The sequence below is a fragment of the Dendrobium catenatum genome, unplaced genomic scaffold, assembly GCF_001605985.2.
Source record: "Dendrobium catenatum unplaced genomic scaffold, ASM160598v2 original_scaffold_165730, whole genome shotgun sequence".
NCBI classification, from domain to species: domain Eukaryota; kingdom Viridiplantae; phylum Streptophyta; class Magnoliopsida; order Asparagales; family Orchidaceae; genus Dendrobium; species Dendrobium catenatum.
In genome coordinates, this window is record NW_021484154.1 from 165,148 (window position 1) to 186,362 (window position 21,215).

The window sequence follows — 21,215 nt, forward strand, 5'->3', positions numbered from 1 at the left end:
AAAAAAATAAAAAAATGATATGTAAAATCCTATCAAAAACTAAATTTTTAACACACCAAAAAATTTAACATCTAGAGAACAATGAAACCTCATTGAATCGAAGGGGAAGTCGAAGATTAATGAAGAGTTGGAACCAAAGTAGAAGATTCCCAAAGAGCTAGCGACGTTGTGAAGCAGATAAAAAGTCGAGGTACAACGAACATTCTATTGTGAACAATTGAACCGAGAGGTTGGGCATGAATGATCGAACTGTGAGAGGAAGCAACGAACCTTCTTGATAAAGGCAAAGGCAACGAATGATCAAAGTAAGATGAAGGTGACCAATTTATCGTGCGAAGGCGAAGGCAAAGAGTTTAAGAAATCAACCAGCAGGGGAGGTGAAGTCAAAGAGCAACAAATAGGTCGGGAAGAGGCAGTGAAACCAAAAAAGGAACAAAAGGTGGAGGAGCAAATTTGAAGAATAGATAAATGTATAACGAGCAAATGAAACAGTTGCAAAACCAATCGAGTAGATAAGGTCAGTTTGTGGTGGATTGACGACAGATTTGCGATGACAATTTTCACAGCAAATCAGCCGCAAAATTCATCCAAAAATTTCAACAAAATTTTCATTGCAAATTTATCAACATTTTCAATGAACAATATTCTGCCATAAAATTCACTGTAAACTGATGACTTTCCTATTATGGATACTCATATGCTTTAAGTGGTATATATGATTGATTCATATGACAAATATTAAATTCCAAGTCATCTTCAGGGAGATTACGACTTATGTAGTTATGTAATGACATTGCAACTAAAACTATTTTTGCAAGCTACTTAAAACAATATACAGCCATATCATGCAATATAATTTGCTTCTTCCAAACACTAAATAATCTCTCAATCTCATAATGTAATGAAGAGTGTCGCTTGTTAAATATTTATTGTCTTGCACATACCAATTGACTTCCTCTTTAAAAATTAGAAATAAATACTTTATATCTTAAAATGGCTTAAAAACTCCCGTTGCCTTGAGTATCCAACACCCACAATATAATATTTACCTGTTTGTAAGTGAATGCCATCTAGTTCAAGAGAGATTCAATATTATTAAACTTTATAGTCTTAACAACTTTACCTAGAGGTGATAAGCAAATGCATGTTCATGGTTATTTGTAGTCAATTTGAAGATATTACTCTTATGCTACTCTCCCACCCCTAACATAATCAAAGTAAACACACATATCAAAATCACACACTATCATAAAAATTTATGTAGATAAATCACATCGTCCTACGTATACCACATTTTCAATATTTGAAACACAAATATTAACATGTGTTTCATCAATAGCTTCTATACATTTATAATTGACAAGATTTGATCATATCTTTGATAACTTTGTAAACATCCGATAATCCTATAATTTTATAATTATAAAATATATCTTGAAGTACGATATAATCATACAATAATATATCTCTCGGTGGATAAAATTTTATCATCCTTAAAAAAAAATTATCATAACATAATAATTTAAAATCATGAAGAAACCCTACCATTAAATCCATTAAAAACCAAATAACATTGTTAAAAATATTAAATATTGTACCATTTTTTTATTTTAAGTGATTTATTAATTTTTTAAATTTTATGTTTTATAATTTATTATAATAATTATTTGAAATGAAACCATAACACAAACCAGTATATAAATGAATGTTGGTCTGGCGGTTACCAAACCGCCCTTGGGATACCGGGTTCGTCAAATTCGAGGGCGCCTTGGTCGCGTCTCGGCTATGTCAACCGCGTCCAAGGCTTCCCAGCTGGAGCAAGAGTGGCCACCGCCGCTCTACACTTTTGGAGTGCCGTGGCCCGAGTTCAACGATGGTCTCTCCTACACCGACGTCATCCGGCCGTCTCAAAATGGTCTGCTATTCTTCCCCTTTCATTCATATCTTTTCAATGTCTGTGCGTGCTAACCCTAATTTTTACAGCAACAACGCTAATTGATTTCTACTACTCTAAGTACAGGAGTTCTGCGCCATTGCAAGGGTAAGCCGGTCTCCGTTAAACCCTGGGGTTCTGTTTAGTATGACAAAACAGTAAGTTGGGAATTGAAAATGTTAGGGAAATGGTAAAACTGTTGAATTGAAATTAATTTTCACCCAATTGATTGGTTGAGGAGAAATTTATTGCAAAAGTTTTTTTTTTTTTCATTTTGGTTGATGGATGACCAATAGTTGAAGGGTGGACACAATTTATCCACAAATTATTGAGCCTTTTTGAATAAAAAAGAGAGCACCATTTCAAAATGAAAACCTCTTTAAAATTGAAATATTTATTTTTTAGTTTTTTTTTAATTTAAAAATTATAAAAGGTCTCTAATATTGAATATGATTTATTGGATTTACATAAATATCACTGAATTCTTATTTATTGCATATCTAAAATAGAAACAATTATATTTACTTATATAACAACTTAGTTTCTGAAGGACAACAACGCATATGCATTTCATTTTAGATATGTTAATATTAGTGACATTTTTTATGTAATTTAGAATTTAGAGTGTTGTATAAGTTAATATAAAAATTAAAGGGTTAGACTTGCAAATATATAAGAATTCAATGGTATGTATGTAAATCCTACTATAATTTATAGATCATGCACTCTTTTAATTATTGTAGTCTCTATTAAAGAATTAATATAAATAATTAATTTAACTATCATTTTATTTTCATTCTGTAGTGAAAGATTAAAATTAATTTAATATTTTGATAGTAAAAAAATAACAATGTCTTCCATCATTTAAGTCTTATCTGCTGTGGAAAATTAATTTCAAAGTGGGTATCTTTAATATTTGTTATAATAAATTAATTATTTTTTGCAATTAATTATTTGAACAATTATTCTATTTATTGATTATTAGAAGGCTTAAGTTAATCTCAAAACTAAATTTAAGTAATTTTTGCATAAAAATAATAGATGTTTTAATATTAATTTAATTTCAGATAATTATTTCAACCTATTAAATTAAATATTTATGAAATATCTTATAAATATTAATAATTTTACTTTATTATATTATAAAAATCATACAATAATTCCTTAGTTTTATCATTTTTGATGCAAAAAGGAAATGCAAAATTATTATATTGCATATAATGTTTAAAATAATTAAAGAAAATATTTTTTTTCATGTATTGTGTGAGATTACTTTCTTATCTAATATCATTTACCTTTTTGTATACCCAATGCTGTGGAGATCAAGTTAATCCGTCATGTTGTCACTATAAATCGGATTTAGCAATTTGCCCCTTGCCTATCATTTGAATGAAATTGCTAAAGTTTTTTTAGTTGTCCAATGAAGTATTTTATTAAAGTCACCTAAATCAACTTGCCTTTAAGCTAAAGTTGCTAGAAGAAAGCATCCATTTGCTGGTTAACTCAGACAATTGAAGTTGTTAAGTTGTCCAAAGCTATTCACCCACTCATAAGGAATCCACATAGAGAACTCACTTTTGAAGTAGCTATTTGATCTTTCCAGTGAACTCACCACCTAATTCACTATGTAACTCCCTAGAGGCTCCGTCGAAGGCAATTTTTTCTCAAAATATCTTGTCCTTAGCTTGGAACATATCAGCAGCTACCCAAGCACTTGAACAACTATTATCTGGAAAGGTTTATATATTGTTATAGAAAGCATTATTAAGGCTTGGTATCTAGTTTTATTTGTATTTCTCAATTATAGTCTTTTTTGTAGCACTAAACCTCATTTTTAAACTTATAAATTGGGCTTTAGATGAATAGATGATGAGCCTAATATATTCTGATTGACATAAGTCACTTAAATATGTACTTTTTTATTAACATTTGGTAAAGGCTTATTTTGTATTTTTAGTAAGGTTTGGTATTTTCCACATACATATTTGGATCCATCATCCTTTTAAGTATGTGAGTGTATGATGTTGAGAATAAGAAGTCAAGCCATAGAACATCTTGATCAAAGGGAAGGATCTCCACAAGATGAATTATAGTATTTCATCACTTACGAACAATTGAATTAGATGGATGATTTGATGAAAATGATCCAAGGAATATCATAGCATTTAATAAGTTGCTTTTTTGACCCATCGTCTTTGAGTTGTAACTAGCAATGATTTTGCATATTACTGACAACATTATAATCTTAGCACTTCATTTTCGACTTCCATTGAAGGCAATTCATTTCACTTGGAGAAAGTGTAGCAACATTTCCTCATACTCTCTAACCTAATAAACTCTTTACTCAGCTAATCAGCCTATCATTAATTTTTCAATTAAATCATGAAAGCTTAATATCCACCTAAGTTTTAAATGCTAACTGTTGGAGCTTATTGAGAAAAGATGTACCTGGTTGACAATATTGCTCAATTTTAATCAACAATGTCTTTCCTTACCTTTTGTGATGTTATGAAATATCAACTATTCTTCACAACATTCAAGCGAGCACCATTAAGATGGTGTTGAAGACGTCTTGAAAGTATCACTTGCTTTTGAGAATTTAAGCATTTTTCCATGCAATTTCTTAGCATACAAAGACTATAAAAGAATTCACAAGCTCTCTTAAATATGAGGTAGGAAGTTGGCAAATCCCTTTGACACTTTATTTTTTGATTCCAATGATGTTAAAGATCTTGAGCATGTAGTCACCTACTTGTACTCACTCAAGGCTTTTAAGAAGTTACTTATAGATATGCACTTGGCTAAAGACAAATAAAGAAATCGGCTGAGTTGTAGGAACTTATGAATAGTCATATTAATATTGAAGGGTATAACATCTTGATGGATCGGCAGCTGCCGGTGGGCCCCATTAGGGTGGGTCGCGGGAAAGAAGAGGGGAAAATTATTTAGGAAAGTTTTAATTACAAGTGGGAGGGAATTAATTAAGGAAAAAAATCTAATTAGAATTCAAATATGAGAGAAAATTACTTAAGAAAAGCCCGGGGAGTTAATATTCATTATGTAAGTAGGAATTATTTAGGAAAATTTTAATTACAATTAGGAGGGAATTGATTAGGGAAAGATATTTAATTTCCAAATCTGAGAGAGAATTATTTAGGAAAGGGGGCTGATTTGGGAGGAAATTGGGGGAGTCTATTTAAGGCTAACTATGGACTGATTTTAGATTATGCTTACTTTTGTTGGAATTAGTTTTGTTTAGATTGAGTGGGTTCTAGTCGATGATTAGGGATTTAGGATGTTGGAGAAATTTTGTCATCATCAAAGGATTGAGATATTATATGATCGAGCACGACATAGAAAATATATGTTATCTTAAAGAACACAAATATTATTTTGCTTTGGACTCCGTAACAAAATTCATAATTTCAATTTTAACAGAGATTTTTCTCTATTCAATATTTGCTTAAATAAGATTTATTTTATTGTAGGATACAGATGCCTTATAGGGGCATGCCCCTATGATTAATTACATCTCAAATATTTGTTACTTGAGAACACTCTGGATTAAACTAATACTTTTTTTAGAGTCATTAAAATATTGACTAATGTTTTTATTTTTTTTTAAATTTAAAAAATTATTGTCCAAAGATTTGGTTTTTAGGAATTTCAAAGATGATAAAATTAACTTTAAATCATATTTTAGGAATGAGAGCTGAAGGAAGGAAACTATAGGAATACTTGATTCTAAGGAAACATAAAGGTACTAAAACTATCCTATATTGGGTTTTATATTTTAAAATTAGATTTTTGTTCAAATTTACCAATTTGATTTAGAATGTTGGATTTATATTCTAACAACACACGTTGAAGAAAATTCCTGAAATGTGGGGCTTATGAAGTGATTGGAAATCAACAATAGCTTTGAATTCTTGAGCTAAGGTGACAACTACTGAGGGGCAGTGTCTCAAATCTAAGTCTAACGGAGTGCAAGGAATTTATAAACCTAAATCGCATATGAGGCATAAGTTAGCCCGACCTCTGGATTTACAATCATGATTGAAAATGACTACCAGTTAAATCCACCTAATCACTTTTAAAATCATGTAGCCTGGTCTCAATGCTTATGAATAATAGAAAAGACTATTTTGGTTTATAAAATAGGACTTACAACTTAGTTTTTAGGCCAAAATGTCTGACCATGTGAGTATGCATATGCTGACTCACGAAAATGCAGATTTTTGTTATTAAGTTCTTAGGCGAGGGCTTTCTACATATAACACAATGGCCATGTATGCTCATTTTATTTTTGAAAATTTTGGCTCATTAGAATGAGTTGTGCAATCTTCTTTTTATTAAGAAAATATTATTATCCTATTATTATCTAAAGGATTAAACACTGCCGTTGCCAGGTCCCAAGTTCTGGATGAGAAAAGTGGAGGGTTGCGTTAGGTAGTCGACAGCCAGCGTAAAACTTGTCGAACAATAATGACATGAATCCTTTAAGAAATTGTGTTAATGCTAGGGCTGTTGTTGTTGATTAATTTTAGATTGTTTACATGTTAATTGATAAAAAAATTAGTTTTTATCATAAGAGCCTATCATATAACAAAAGTCCAAGCCACCCACAAGCAAAAGCAAATAAAGAAACCTAGAAAAAGTATGTATTTCTAATGCTTATTCAATAAACAATTAAAACATACTTATATGTATATAATCAAGCAAAATAGGAAAGCAAATAATGTCCAAATTATTACAATCATGGTCGACAGCTGAGTTTACTGCCATTATATAACCCAGTCAAATTATTATTTTTTACATACTCAGTTTATGCAGTTTTTAAGTTTTGGCTTCTACATGAATCTTGGGCTTCACTTATGACAAGTTCATCATTATGATCCACCTCTCCTATAACTGTATCCCATATGCTTAAACATACAACTAAGTCTAACATATTATTTTAAAATATAAAGGACTCAAGTCTGCAAAACAAAAAGAGGGTTAGAAGCAATTTATATGACAACAATAAACATCATAGAATTGCCTGACACTTAAAGTGCCAAGTCCTATATATATTATATTGACCATGTCTCTTTGTGGGGTTAAGCGGTGTCTGCAAGTAAATAATGTTAAATAATCATGACTTATCTTTACCCCATTTTAGATATGATCACTTGTAGAAAAAACAAGTATATCTCTATCATATTCACTTAAAAGCAAATGTCCATAATGCAGACAATCTAATAGGCATCACACCATAATTTCAATCACATCCGTAGAAAAAGAAAAATCATAATCCTAGTATACCCAGGGGTTGTGCACCTAAGTGTGTGCCGGTTTGGTGGGATGTCACACTACAAGTGGTGTCTTATTTTATTGAAGAATAGAAGATGTTTAATCTTAATCAGGGGGTGGTTTCATTTTATGTTGCTTGTACCTTAAAGTTTTTTATTTGATTTTTTAATTGTTTCATATTTAGGAGAGTTATGAAGAACTCATAAAGTATCCATTATTTGTTTTGAGGCAAATATGTTACTTATCGAATCCTAAGCTTCAATAATATAGGCATTCCGCCTTTTAGGGTGAAATAACTAATCATTTTATGAAAGAAACCTAAGTAATTTTTAGGAATTTTCATATTCTCTTAGTGTTTGGATTAGAGAGAGATATCCACTTGATAGGTTAAGGTAGATATGCCTAAAGATTTGACTTAGGACTTTGTGAAGTTCACCTAATAAAGCAAGGTGAATTTTAACAGATAGAGACTCCTAGAGGACATCTAAAGGTTATGTTTGAAACATCATAAGTGGAGAGATCACTTGCTTTGTGAAGTGAAAAGATTACTTAGAGTTTGGATCTAAGGGATTGGAGAATTCTCTTTAGCTTTTGGAGCTAAGGATAGGAGAATTTTCTACAATTTTAGAGGTTGAGGAAATGAGAGATCCATAGCTTTTGAGTTAATGTTGGAAATCTTCTAAGGCTTTTGGATCCTATAGAAGTGAGGGGAGATTTGTAAATTTTGGAGTTACAAGTCAAGAAGCATTCATGGAATTTTGTATTCAATGATGTATGATTATTTGCCTAGTTAGGGTTAGGCAAGCATGAAAGGGTGACATGTAGATTTGAGCTACAAGTCACAATGAATTTTCTTTGAATTTCTAGGTGTTCAAAGAGAGGAATCCATCCTTCCAACTTGGGTTAAAAGAATGAAATGCAAATAGGATTTGAATTCTTAGGCTAGAGGTGGAATTATTTATTGATTTTGATTCAACAAATAAATGATTTGATGCGAATTCCCTACAACTTTGAGGTTGATGGGAGAAAGGGATGGAACTTATAGCTTTTGGGCTAAGATGAGAGAATTTTCAAGGACTTTTGGAATCCATAGGAAATAGAAGTAGCTTGTAGGGGATTACAAGTCAAGAAGCATTTATTGAATTTTGTATTCAATGATGCACGATTATATACTTGATTTGGTTTAGGTAAATGTTAGAGGCAATATGCAACTTAGGGGTTGGAAATTGGAGGAGGTTCTATGAACATTTGGTGTTCAAAGAGAAATGACCATTCACTTAACTTAGGCTAAGTAAATGGAGGAGACTAGGATTATGATCATATGTATAAGAGGCCATTCATTGATTTTGTGTTCCAATGAATAAGATTGAAGAACGTAGAATTTGGTTATAAGTTCAAGAGCTTGCAACATGATGTATTTAGGGTTTTAGAGAAATCCAAAATGCCATATATGCGGAAGATTGGTGATAGCTTGGATGCTAAGATTCATGCAATGAAACATTTTGAAATCTTGAGGAGGCTCCAAATGTCATGCATGAGGGATAAAAACAATTGAAAGAGAGCTCCCTATTTTCTTTTAAGAGTGTTTTGAACTCATTAATATAGGAAGATTGGTTCCTAAAGCTTTGAAAAGGTTTCTAAATCAATTTTTTCATGATTAGAAGATTTGGAGGCTCATGAAAGTTGTAAACTTTTAGGATTTCATCAATTGCTTTGTTTGCTATCACACATAATTATTTTAATTTGCAAATTGAACAAAATAAGCTTAGATAATTTCTCTGTTTGATGGGGTAATTAAATACTCCAAATTAGCTTCACAAGCACTTAGAAGTACGTGAGCATATTTAGGACCTTGCAAATTTAGGAGGTTTGGTAGTCATGAGACCTATGACACATTGCTTTGATTCATGATAAGATAGGAAACATACATCTAAAGCTTTAAGAGGATTTCCAATTAATTTTGACATGATTTGGTTTATTAAAAGCATGAAGATGTTTTCCAATTTTAAAGATTTTACAAAATAGAGCAATTGATCACTTGTTATTTTCTCTACAAGCTTTGCAACATACCCAAAAATGAGTTTGATCAACACTACTTGCTCTAGGATTTGCAAAATGAACTTTTGGGAGTTCATATAATATCCTACAACAAGTTATCAAATGCATTTTGGACATCTAACCAAGCTATAAAGAAATCCACAAGTTTTAGCAAGTGCAAACTCCTAAAATCTATGTCAATTTTGTTATGACACGAATAGGATAAAAGTGAACACACCTTATGGCATTTGAGGACCTACACATGCATTCATTTAGGATTTGAGTGATGTGATCTTTCCATACAAACTAATTTGATTATGTGGTCATTGGAGTTATTCATCACTTTTCTGTGCTTCTCTAAATTTAGAGAGAAATCAAAATTAAATTCAATTAATTTTATCCATTATGAGATTTCAAACACGAACTTGAAGTGTCATGAAAGATCCCACCATTTGCTTCTAAGCTTTCAAAAATTAATTGAATTCATTCTGAATGCTCACCAAACTCAAGTGAAATTACACATGTTAACAAAGCAAATATCTCAAATCTCTAAGTTAATTATGTTATAACTTATGATTTGCTAGGAATGTGATGCATGCTACAAAGTGTGAAAACTCTACACGTTGTTATTCTTGTTGTGATCAAATGACAAAATCTAGCCTAAGGTTTGATCTTAGGTGAAGGATTGGACACAACATGAATGTTTTGCATCCAATATATGGGCATTGGATACAAGTCCAACAACTCGGTGCCTCACCGCCACCCTTTTTGGCTCTCACATGAGAGAAAATCATAAGAAATCGCCTGATTTCCACGATTTGACTAAGAGGGCAACAAACATAGGGTTTATCTTGGGTTTGGAAATTAAATGCAAGGGTATTTTAGGATCTTAAAGCTTGGGGAGCATCAGACGCACACCCATTGGCCGATAGACCTAGGTTTTGCTAAGTTTTGAGGAGTTTTACTTCACCGAGTCAAGTTATGGTGCTAATGGGTATCCACTCTCCTTGCAAAGGCGAGAAACAGAGGAAATGAAGATGAGTTTGCCGTCCAAAAATGCTCCAGACTGCTACTTCAACTGTCTCGAGCTCGCTGGAGAAGGTTTGGAATGAAGAAGAAACCTCTTCTCCTTTTCTGTTATGGAAGAAAGGGCTAAATCACTGAGCTGCAACTTTCGGTTCCAATAGCGTGGCAGAAAACCCCTTCTAGTCGACTTCCTCCCTTCGATTCTTTTTGAATGCGACTGAAATAGTTCCGGCCAACCTCCTTTGATTCAACCTGGTGTACCACATGACCCAGTAGCTGTTAGCTCTCCCTATGCTTCGCTTCTGATTGCACGCAAAGAGCCACCCTTGATCGAATGATGGCTTCCTGCTCGATCGGTCAAGGGACACTCACGAAGCTCCAGGAGCGCTTAGTTCAGCACTGGTCACTCATGGAAGAGGCCAAGTTCCGCCTCTTTCATGTAGATCTGGCTCGGTAGCCTAGGCATGCACGTAGGAGCCTCTGTCGACCCCTCCCTCATGCCTGGCTCTCTCGACTAGAAGGAAAAACATACAAGCGACACCGCATGCGAGAAGAAGAAGGCTCAACTACTATCATAGAAGACATGCTCCCTCCCTCTTGCTTGGATATGCATGCATGGAAGAAGCACCCACGAAAAAAGCTCTCCTGCTCTCCTTTTATTGGACGTACCCTAGCAAGAAAACCGAATGTAGTAGGTTCTTTGTTCCGCTCTATGCGCACGCAAGCAGAAGAAGACTTGAAGAGGAATCCTGCTCTGCTCAATTTCCGAGATTTGGAAGGATCTCCAAGGCTCTATCATCTGTTATGGTATTTGACCAAAATATAGTGCACAGAGAACGAAATTCAAGAGAATCGGAACCTTTGATTTCAAATTTATGATTTAGAAAACCAATTGAGTTCAAATTGAACCAATTGGGTTGAAATTGAGCCCAAATGGGACTCAATTTGAATCGATTTGGGTCGATTGAGTCAGATTTGGCTCGATCGAGTCAATTTAATGAAATTGAAATTGAATCGGCGTCGATTTGATTTGATTTATTACTTATTATTTTGGGTCTAATATCATCCACAAATATATTTGAATTCAACATTTTCAATTTTACTTCAGCTTTTCCACTATATTAAATAGAATATCATAATGACAATAATGCATATGCTCTATTTCCTCAGTAAAATCAAATTATCATGAATTACACTAAAAACAGTCAGAGATCTTATTATGCGGCAAATTTTGTTTGTTTCCCCTTAATTTCTACAAACCAAACACAACTTTTTTCAGTGTGCCCAGTTAACTGTTCATTTGCTTTTGGAGCAGCTGGCTTCAGAGAATCAGAAATGGACAAGTGAGTTATCTTTTTTTATTTTATTTTTTCTGACGGACTCTCTGGCAACCCTGAACTGTTTTATTCCGTGCAGATCACCATCAACGGCATAGTGGTAGCCGATCCCCAAGCAGCACTAAGGTTCTCTAAGATGACTTCCGTTTCTTGTGATAATTCTTGAGACGGTCAATGGAATAGCGATGCATATATTTCTCGTATCTTTAATATGTATAATGCACAGTCCAATCTCTACACTAAAGAGCTACATCCATGCAATTTACAATCTTACCTAATATGATGCTGGAAAAGATATTGCTGTTGTGGCATATATGATAATGGTATGATTTTCAATATGCATGGCACTGTGGATTATTGTTATCAGACTGCGGGATGGCACTGAAGCTATCTCAGCCTGCTAATTGTGTGCGGGATTGTTATGCACTCCTGGAGAAGATAATGCATGCAAGACATGCATTCCCTCTCTCTGCCTCCTGCTCACACCCACTATTTTCAAATTTATGATGCCTTTTTGTATTCAAAAACACTTAGATATATTACTTTTTTATAGCTCAGTTAAATATGTCTAAGATTTCATTCTTAATTCTGTTCTTAGTAGTTGGTTCCAATGGTCATTATTTTATCTTGAATCTCTGTTCAGTCCAGGCTCAAAAATTATATATCATCGGATACCATGGAAGGAAGCACGTGCTCCCTTCATGCTACAAGTTCTTTATGAGGATGATGACATGGTAAGCATTCTAGTAAGTGGCTCTTATTTTTTAATTGTTACTTTATTTGTAACTTCCATAAATCTAACTTGAAGCTACGTTTTACTGTAATCATATCTTAGGTTTTGCTTCTATGACATCCCACAGGCATACTTTTACTATGCTAATTCTATTTGTACTTCAATTATTTAGGGGAAGAACATAATATAGAGACAGGTGGAAAGGGAAAAAATGAGCAAAGATGTTTAGCTAACTTTGGGGACAGTTTTATTAAATTGAACACCTAAAAAATCTAAAGCAAAAATTCATCCACTCTCAACAATGGTTTGTTGAGGGAGATAAATTTGAGTGTAACTTTAGCTAACAAAGAACGAATGTCATGTTGGGTGTATCGCCAATATTCACTCTTAAAAGATCTCTTGCTAGTAACGACGTGGCACGTGTCCTCTAATCGGTGATTTAATCGCTAAAGGGCATAACATGTAAACGATTATGATCAGGTGGTTTTGCCGTCAATTTGTACCTCTAAATTTTTGTCACGGCCAAAGCCCGTATGTTCATCAATGACTCTAATCCTTGAGTAATGAATTATAGGATATACTTGATAGGGCACAAAGCCCATTGTTAGCTAAGATGGACTTAAATATGTCCCATTTGTCAAACATTCACCTCAAGTCTACAAGGTGCCCTTAGACGGCACATGTCATGGCTACTGACAAGGATCCTTCTATTAGGTTGGGTTGACTACCTATTCAGACTAAGTAGAGTATGGAACATGACAACTTGGGATGACGGAACCATAGGATCTTGATCGGGCCCATTATCATTCTCCCATTATCTACTTCAAGTATACGGTGATAAATTTCAAATCATAAAAGCCCCCAAATCCAATTTTAATATTATAAAGCTACTACTACTATACACTGGATACTTAGTGGCTATCTAACGGCTAACCTTAATCGATATTGCTCCCACGTTATCAGGAGGGGTAATTAATCATAGGGGTTTGCGCCTATGAGAACCCAGACCTCAGATCATAAAGTCCTCACATAATGAGGACGAAATCTTTATAGTGTTTAATCTAAAATCTAATTTGCCTTTTGAAAATTTATCCCGAAACTTAAACTCGTTAAAACTCTCATCGTTGATAGAAAAATGAATAGAGAGGCCGGGGTGCGAATTTTCAGAGCCCACATTGTCAGAGCTCATACATTGAGGGTAATTATAGAATATTTGAAGGGGAAGGGATAGAGACATTGGGCATGAGAAATTATTTAATAAAAAAACATATACAATTTTGCGAAGGAAGAAATTTTGTAAAGAAAGAAACAGATGACAATAATTTTGAAGAAATAGTTATGACTTTAGACTATGTGCACTTGACACGTGTATTTTTACTAACTTATTTAAAAGCATAAGGTGTTATAGTATAGGGATTTGAGCTTCTCCTTTATGAGATTCTTTCTTATTTCGTATGAGAATAATCAAGCAGGACTGTTAATTTTTTTTTTTTTTGGATAATGCTTCCATGTTAAAGTTTGTTTTCTGCAATATATGTTTACGATGCTGTGCGTGTTTGTGCGACTTTTAGTATATTCAGTATGTTCCTGCTTAACATGGACCTTAAGTATCTATTTTAGTTTTATCAGATGGTGGATTGTATCATGAATTTAATGGTTAATATTCGTTTGAATATAAATGTTAATATTTATATCAATTTTTCCTTCAGTTGATGAATTATGCATCCGTTGGAAGCTGTAACTCAAATAATGAATGACTAGATTCCTGTTAATTTAAATGATTATTCTTGTCCTTTCTGAATAGCAATTGGAATCTTGAAGTTGGTTTCATATGATGTTTTACTTATTTTTTCAGGTTGCCATAAATAAACCATCAGGCTTGCAAGTTCTGCCTGGAGGGCTTTTCCAGCAGCGTACCGTCTTAACACAGCTGCAATGGAAGGCATCAAAACAAGGTTCAATTTGTTCAACAGGCCACGATGTCCAACAGCCACATCCTGTACCTGTTCATCGTTTGGGAAGAGGAACATCAGGTATAGTCTACTGTGAGTTATCTAATCTCTTTTATGATGTTTTTCTTTTCCTACAGTTTGAGGTTTCTGCGATTCTGCATCCTGGTGACTTTTGGTTCATACTGTTTCACAATCTTTAATAAGTAATCTTATTTTCCTTAAACTTTCCTTGTTTGTGAGCTCTATCAAGCCGATTGTCCTCTTTTATGGCATACATATGGTGTTTGTTGTATATTTTTCGATATTCTCACTGTTTCTATTTTTTGAAAGCCTCCATGAACTAGTCTTTTGTTCACTTTCTTCCAAATCTTGAACAATAAGACTTTTCTGCTTCGTCTTTTCTATGTATTTGGCTAAATTTCCATCACAATCAGATGCCGCTTCTATCATAACTATCTTATAAGAATTCTGATCTGCTAGGTTAAATTTTCGAAGTGTAATGCATTATTTGACAAAATATATACGATATCATTTCATATCATTCATTTTGATATGTTGTACATAGATGTGCTAAAAGAAACCTGAATATCTGTGTTACTCACAGGTTAGATGGAATGTAATTAATTTTTTTTTATAGTTTACTTGATATTTACGGTCAGAATTTTTTTTAAGCCAGTTGCAATATTTCGTGCAGCCTTAACATTTTTTTACGTATTTTGGCCTCTTATAGCTTGAAAAGATTTTGCTTCTTTACCCAAATAAATTCTTTTTTCTTTTGCTATCTATTTTTACTAACCTAAATGGACAACTTGCTTATCTAAGTTAGGTATATTACTTTGCGCCAAAACAAAGCTTGCAAAAACTACTCTTGCAACATACTTTGCTGAGGGCACGTCATTTGTTGGAGAGAATAGGTAAATTAGTTGTTCTGTTCAACTTGTTCACTGTTTCACTAATCATAGCCATTAGTGTTGATTTTATTTGTTTTACTTTATTTTATCCAGAATTATCATCTTTACACTGAACATTATAGTTTAACATGCATTTGGAAATATTGAAATTGTCAACTAGCTTGCAGGAATTATCAGCGTTGATCTAAACCTTAATGTGAGTGTATTTATTATTGATTCAGATAGCAACACTTTTCTCTCTGCCATTAACATGGTTATTATGGCATAATGTCATTTTTTAACTTCTTTGCTCTTAGTGTCAAAATGCTCAAGTTGTTTACCCTTATAAAATGCAAGTGATAGGGTAACTTAATTTTTTATAGTTCAAATTAAGATGCTTTTCTGGGTAGTTTAAAATTTTCATCCTATTCCATATGTTATATCACTTATGTGAATATTTTGTTTTTGGAGCACAACCTACAACTTTTTAATAGATAATAAACAGGAAATTCATAATTAATTGAGACTACCTTAATCATAAGTAATTTAATTTCTTGCTCGCAAGAAAGTTGGGTAACGATATTTATATCCAATCCAAAAATTTGAATAAGAAGGCACTATAAATGGCTATATGCTAGTAATGAAGGTTCTATGAAAACCTTCTTATGAAGCCATTATATGAATGAGCAATGGATGTTAAATAATGGTACTCATGTTTTCTAGATTCAAAATTTGGGGAACCATTCAATTTTAAATTATTTTAGTAAAAGTGAGTAGCAGTTGGAATTAGTTAAATCTGCTGTAAGATAAGGTAACAATTATAAGTACATTCTTGGAAAGCCAATATTTTTGTAGCTGCACCTTCTTAACTAGTAAAAATTATTTCCTGAAGGGATTTTAGTAATATAAGGTGATGTAATTATGTACTTTACTGTTTACTTATTGGTATGGCAAGATTAATATATTTGACAAAATATTCTTCAATAAATTTAAAGTGTTTATCATAAAACTTGCAATATTTTGCTATTTTATAGTGTGAATTAAGGTAATGCTCTCAGGCTGATTGCCCTTCTAATTTCCCCTAATTGTTACTCTATCACTTTACTTTGCACCTGATTTTCCCCACTCTACTCTGTTAGTTGAAGCTTTCAGTTATCATTACCTCTACCTTTTTCCCATAGAAATTACAATGTCTTTGTGATTTTTCTTTTCTTTTCTTATCATGGATATTTGAATCATCATTGTCACGACCCGGCCCGGATACTCGAATTAATGAGGCGGGAACAAAAAGTTGGACTGGTGTAACATTTCGATAAATTTCATAAACAATTTAACATTCATCTTCTCAATAAAATTGAAGAGCCACAATCACAAAATTTTCATTAAACTACTGATACCATTTTTCAACATAAATATTTACATCAATCATATATTACATGTTTTCATTTGTGCGTTGTCTTCTATAGACGTACTCCTCCCTTTCAGCCGTTTCTATTTCTATGGAGACTTACCTGAAAATGTTAGTTTAATGAGGTGAGTTTACATGGTAAACTCATTGGATAATCTTTCTATATATAACATTTGAACATATATAAAATACAATGCATATTCTTTTTCTCATTTCTTATACAATATTAAAACTTATATGACATTTGATATATGTATATACAGCGGCAGAGCCATAAATTTTATTCAGGGGGCATAAATTAAAATAGTTATATTTGTCATCTCATTTTGGAAGGTTAGATTACATTAAAATAGTTCCATTTGCCATCTCATTCCCGGAGCCAAGAGGAGCTGTAATATCAAAATTAAGAATGCAAATAGCATGACCCTTAGAGCTTAGAAGACATAAACATCTACCATGGGACGGTCTTTGTTTGGGGGTGAGAGAGGAGCGAAAGGGAAAACGAAAGCTGTGCTCGAGGTCGTGAGTTGTGAGTTGCGAGAGAGGAAGAAAGGGGAAAACGAACCATTGATGCTTTTCATGTGTCCAGAAAAAGATGTTGGTGGCTTATCTGGATTAATAAATAACTTTAAAAGGAAGAATTATAAAAATTAGAGTAGGTTTTCTCGTTGGCGAACATGTTACTCTGTTAAGCCACTAAAACAACCAGCTTTTCATCATTTCGTCCACAATGGAAAGTCGTTCCTCCCTCTCTCTTTCAATATTTTACCCCATTAGTCTCTCTCTCTGCACTTGAAGCATTGCATGGTCTGGGTAGAAGGTGGATTGAAGACTTGAAATAGAAAAAGCCTGTAATAAATAAAATGAAAGCTCACAAGGGGTTGTACCATGTAGAAAGCTGTTTTTTTAAGGGGGGCATGTGCCCCCCTCCCTTTGCCCATGTGTATATGCATATAATATTTACTATAAGTATTTAGCATACATAAATTTTCATATCATTTTCCATTTCATTCATTCATTCATTTATACCTTTCATATACATTTCATAACAAAATATTTATTTATGTTCCAATTCAATTAGTACAGAAGTACCCTCTAAATGTAGCTATAAAGGTACGATCATTTTCATTTCCTTTTTCATTTTCATTTAACGTGCACGGGTACGTTACTTCCCCAGCCAGTACCATACGGGGGTGAAATATATATATATATATATATATATATATATATCGCATTTTCATGTACATTCATATTAACACGATGAACATCCTTACTGTTATAATAGTTTAATGCCAATTATTCATTATTCACATGTAAATTTAAATGAACATTATTTTTTATTTATTGACATTCAATATAAATAAACAATTAAATTAGATAGATATTTATTTTAGAATTGAAATAAATATGAAATAATGAAAATTCTATACACAACTATAACTATCCACATTGAATATTTTGAATGATCAGATTCCTTTCAAACCTCAAGCTTTGCTATAGATTTTTCAAAACTCGTTTCAACTCAATTATGAAAATCTTCCAATGTTGAAATAACATGAATGAGATCCTAATGAATATAAAATTTCAACTTGGAGTACTCAATTATATCTTCAAAGGAATATCAAGTATTTCTACTCTCCTTATGAAATTATTTCAAACATTTCTAAAGGAAACTTTTACCTAATTGAACATTATTAATCATAATAATAAATAGCTCTAGTTCACCCAAAATTTCTACTATATTGAAATAATTATCTCATCAAGATTTCCCTTCTTTACAAATCTCCTTCTTCCACTGTCGGATTTAAACTTGCTGTAATTCAATTCTTCCTACAACAATTTCTCTTCAATTAAGAGACCTGTATTGTAAAATTTCTTCCTCTCAGTTTGAACATAATACTTACACTTTCTTGTGAAGTGATTTTCCAAAATCCAAATACTTCCTCTTTCTCCAGCAGCTTTTCTTCCTTTCTAAAATCATATACTATTATTACCAAAAAAATAAATTTTATAATTTCTATTCTTCAAAATTCGAACAAGAAATAAAGATGATTGAAATCACTTACAAAAAAAATTTCCAACACAAAATCCTTCATCTTCTCTTTCAAGTTCTCTTCCTTTATCTTTGAATGAGATATGAATCATTTCTTAAGATTAAACCGCGAAGAAATTACACACATAGTGAATGAAATTAAAAAATAGCATACCTTCCTTATCCTTTTTCTTCCTCTCAGTCGTTTCTCTTGACTTCGCTTATTTTGCGGTAATGAATTGTTATAACTCAAAATTTTGAAAACTATATTTTTACCTATAATAATCAATAATTTATTCAAGAGTCATTATAAGCCCAAATCTTCGACCAGATCTTGAGTTTAGTCTTGCCACAATATGACAATGTATGACCTGTGCAATTTCGGGTCATATCAAGTCGGGTTGTGACATGAATGATGAGGAGGAAGTTATACTTACATAGGAGTCGTTTACTTTCATCCCTGTACACGTTCCTTCAATCAGAACCGTGAACTGAGCCCAATCAAAGCCACTGAGCGTGCATGCAGTCCGCCCAGCTTCCGCTCTGATGGGGACATCAGATCATCCTGGAGAGTTTATCAGAGACGCGGCCGCAGATCTACGGCCACGATCGAGTCTTTATATTTTTGAGTCGTTGATGTATTTTTATTTTCATGTAGCTTGTCATTTGCTTATGTGGCATTGTGAGCCGTTGTATTTTTTATTTTATTTTATTTATTTGCTTATGTGTTTTCTTTTCCGTAGTACCCCTCTTATGTGTTTTCTACACGGATATCATCAGGGTGACATTGTAGTCATTTGAAAATATTTGTATTTAAAAGGGTAGCCCCATTCGATTGATATTAACTTCCAACACGTCCATCATCGAGGAGTTCAATAATTAGTTATTTGAAAACATTTGTATTTTATAGAAATTTTGAGGCATTTGAAAGGATAGATTCCCCTTCAGTTGAGATTAACTTTTAGCACGGCCATCTTCGGGGCATTAAATAATTAGTTATTTGAAATCTTGTCAACTTTGTTTGCCTGCTAATAGAGGATTAGGTTTAACAATTGGTGATTATGTGAACACTAAAACTTAGAGTTTATGTTTTATAATGAGTTTCATTTAGAGAGCCTTTGTGGACTTTAAAACTAAATATCCAGATAGATTTGTGATTAGGCGTTCATTTGTTAATCCAAGTCATATGGACTCAAGTCATTTCAAGGAGGATGAAAATTGAATATTTGACCCACAGAGCATTCTTGGATCTCAGGTTTAGGAGCTTAATACAGCAGTGGGAGTGCACGTGGGTGTTTAGTTTGAAAATAGAATTTTCTATTAGTGAACATTAAACTCCCGCGCGGCATTCGCAGATATTGGCGTTGCAAATTTAGCATGTTTGTCAGAGCACATGCAGGGAATAAAAATATTCTTTTAAATTAATTTGTGTGTTTTTCAATACTATAACATGCTTCTTGACGTAATAGCACTCTTCTCAGGGCTGTCGCATTCTTCCCGAGGCTGCTGCACGCTTCTGGAGGCAACATGCATATGTTTAAGAATTTATGTTTTAATACATGAGGGGAATTTTAAAAATATTTAAATTTTATCATTTGTGCAATTGATTGTCATTGGAGTGTGCACAATATTTCATTTAGGGCCCTATAAATGCCTTTTGTCCACCTATACGAGTGTTGCGGATCCGGTAGCGTTAAGGCAAATTAGGCTTCTTTTAATTGTAGATAAGAGATATTTAGTTCATTTAACTCGTGCAAGTTTATCATTTAACATAGTTCATAGGTGATGTTTACTTAATAAACAATAGTCAATTATAGGCAAGCTATCATATTACAAGTTCTTTATTCGTGCCCATAAGCATGTTACCATATGTTAAAATCCCTTGTTCAGCCTTTTTAACTTTATGAATTTTATTTAGTTATAAGTTAACTTAAGTATTCATTATGGTTTGATAAGTTTATTTAAGTCATTATTTTCATTGAATTTTTAATTGTACAGGTCGTCTAAGTCCAATTATAGTTTAGATAAAATTTTTACAGCCTTCCGGTAAACCCCCACGTAGGGGGTATTTTGGGAGGCTGGGTTTGACCACCTCTCTACGAAAAGTGTATATGATTGGTGTCAGGCGACGCAACAACTGAAATTCTCAATCCCACCACGCTACAAAAAATGTTTATGGGTCTTCGAGGTACCATCACTAAAGCTTACAAAATTTTCTGCTGGCATAAGAGCACATACAATCACTTAGGAGTGTCCCCGTTGCGCTATGAAAAACGAGTACATGGCCTACCTGCTTCGTCGCTAACGTCACCTTCGAACTTCCTCGTACCGTGCTACAAAAAGCACGTAAAAGGGGGTTGCATGTTACGCTGTAAACGTCGGCAACGGGATTTGAATTTTTTTAGATTAACGAGCATTATATCTTATTAGCACGAGAGAGGCCACGATGATGGTATAAAGAGCGACGAGGGTCGAAAAACAAAATAACTCTCATATATTTTTTTTAATTTTATTTTTCTTTTTGGTTTTCTCTCTTTTTAATAATAATAATAATAATAATAATAATAATAATAAT

General features: G+C 33.0%; 1 protein-coding gene across 2 annotated transcripts in view; it reads left to right on the top strand.

Moving 5' to 3' along the window:
- Positions 1–1,729: 1,729 nt before the first annotated feature.
- LOC110098188 (RNA pseudouridine synthase 5) overlaps positions 1,730–21,215 on the top strand; it is a gene marked incomplete at its 3' end in the record, with an annotated part of 41,440 nt that continues 21,954 nt past the window's right edge. The window contains 7 exon segments of one of the 2 annotated variants that reach the window (XM_020824923.2): positions 1,730–1,915; positions 1,984–2,041; positions 11,604–11,631; positions 11,705–11,751; positions 12,269–12,359; positions 14,214–14,391; positions 15,137–15,224. In XM_020824923.2, the coding sequence (XP_020680582.1) occupies positions 1,786–1,915; positions 1,984–2,041; positions 11,604–11,631; positions 11,705–11,751; positions 12,269–12,359; positions 14,214–14,391; positions 15,137–15,224 (620 nt within the window). 2 annotated transcript variants of the gene reach the window in all.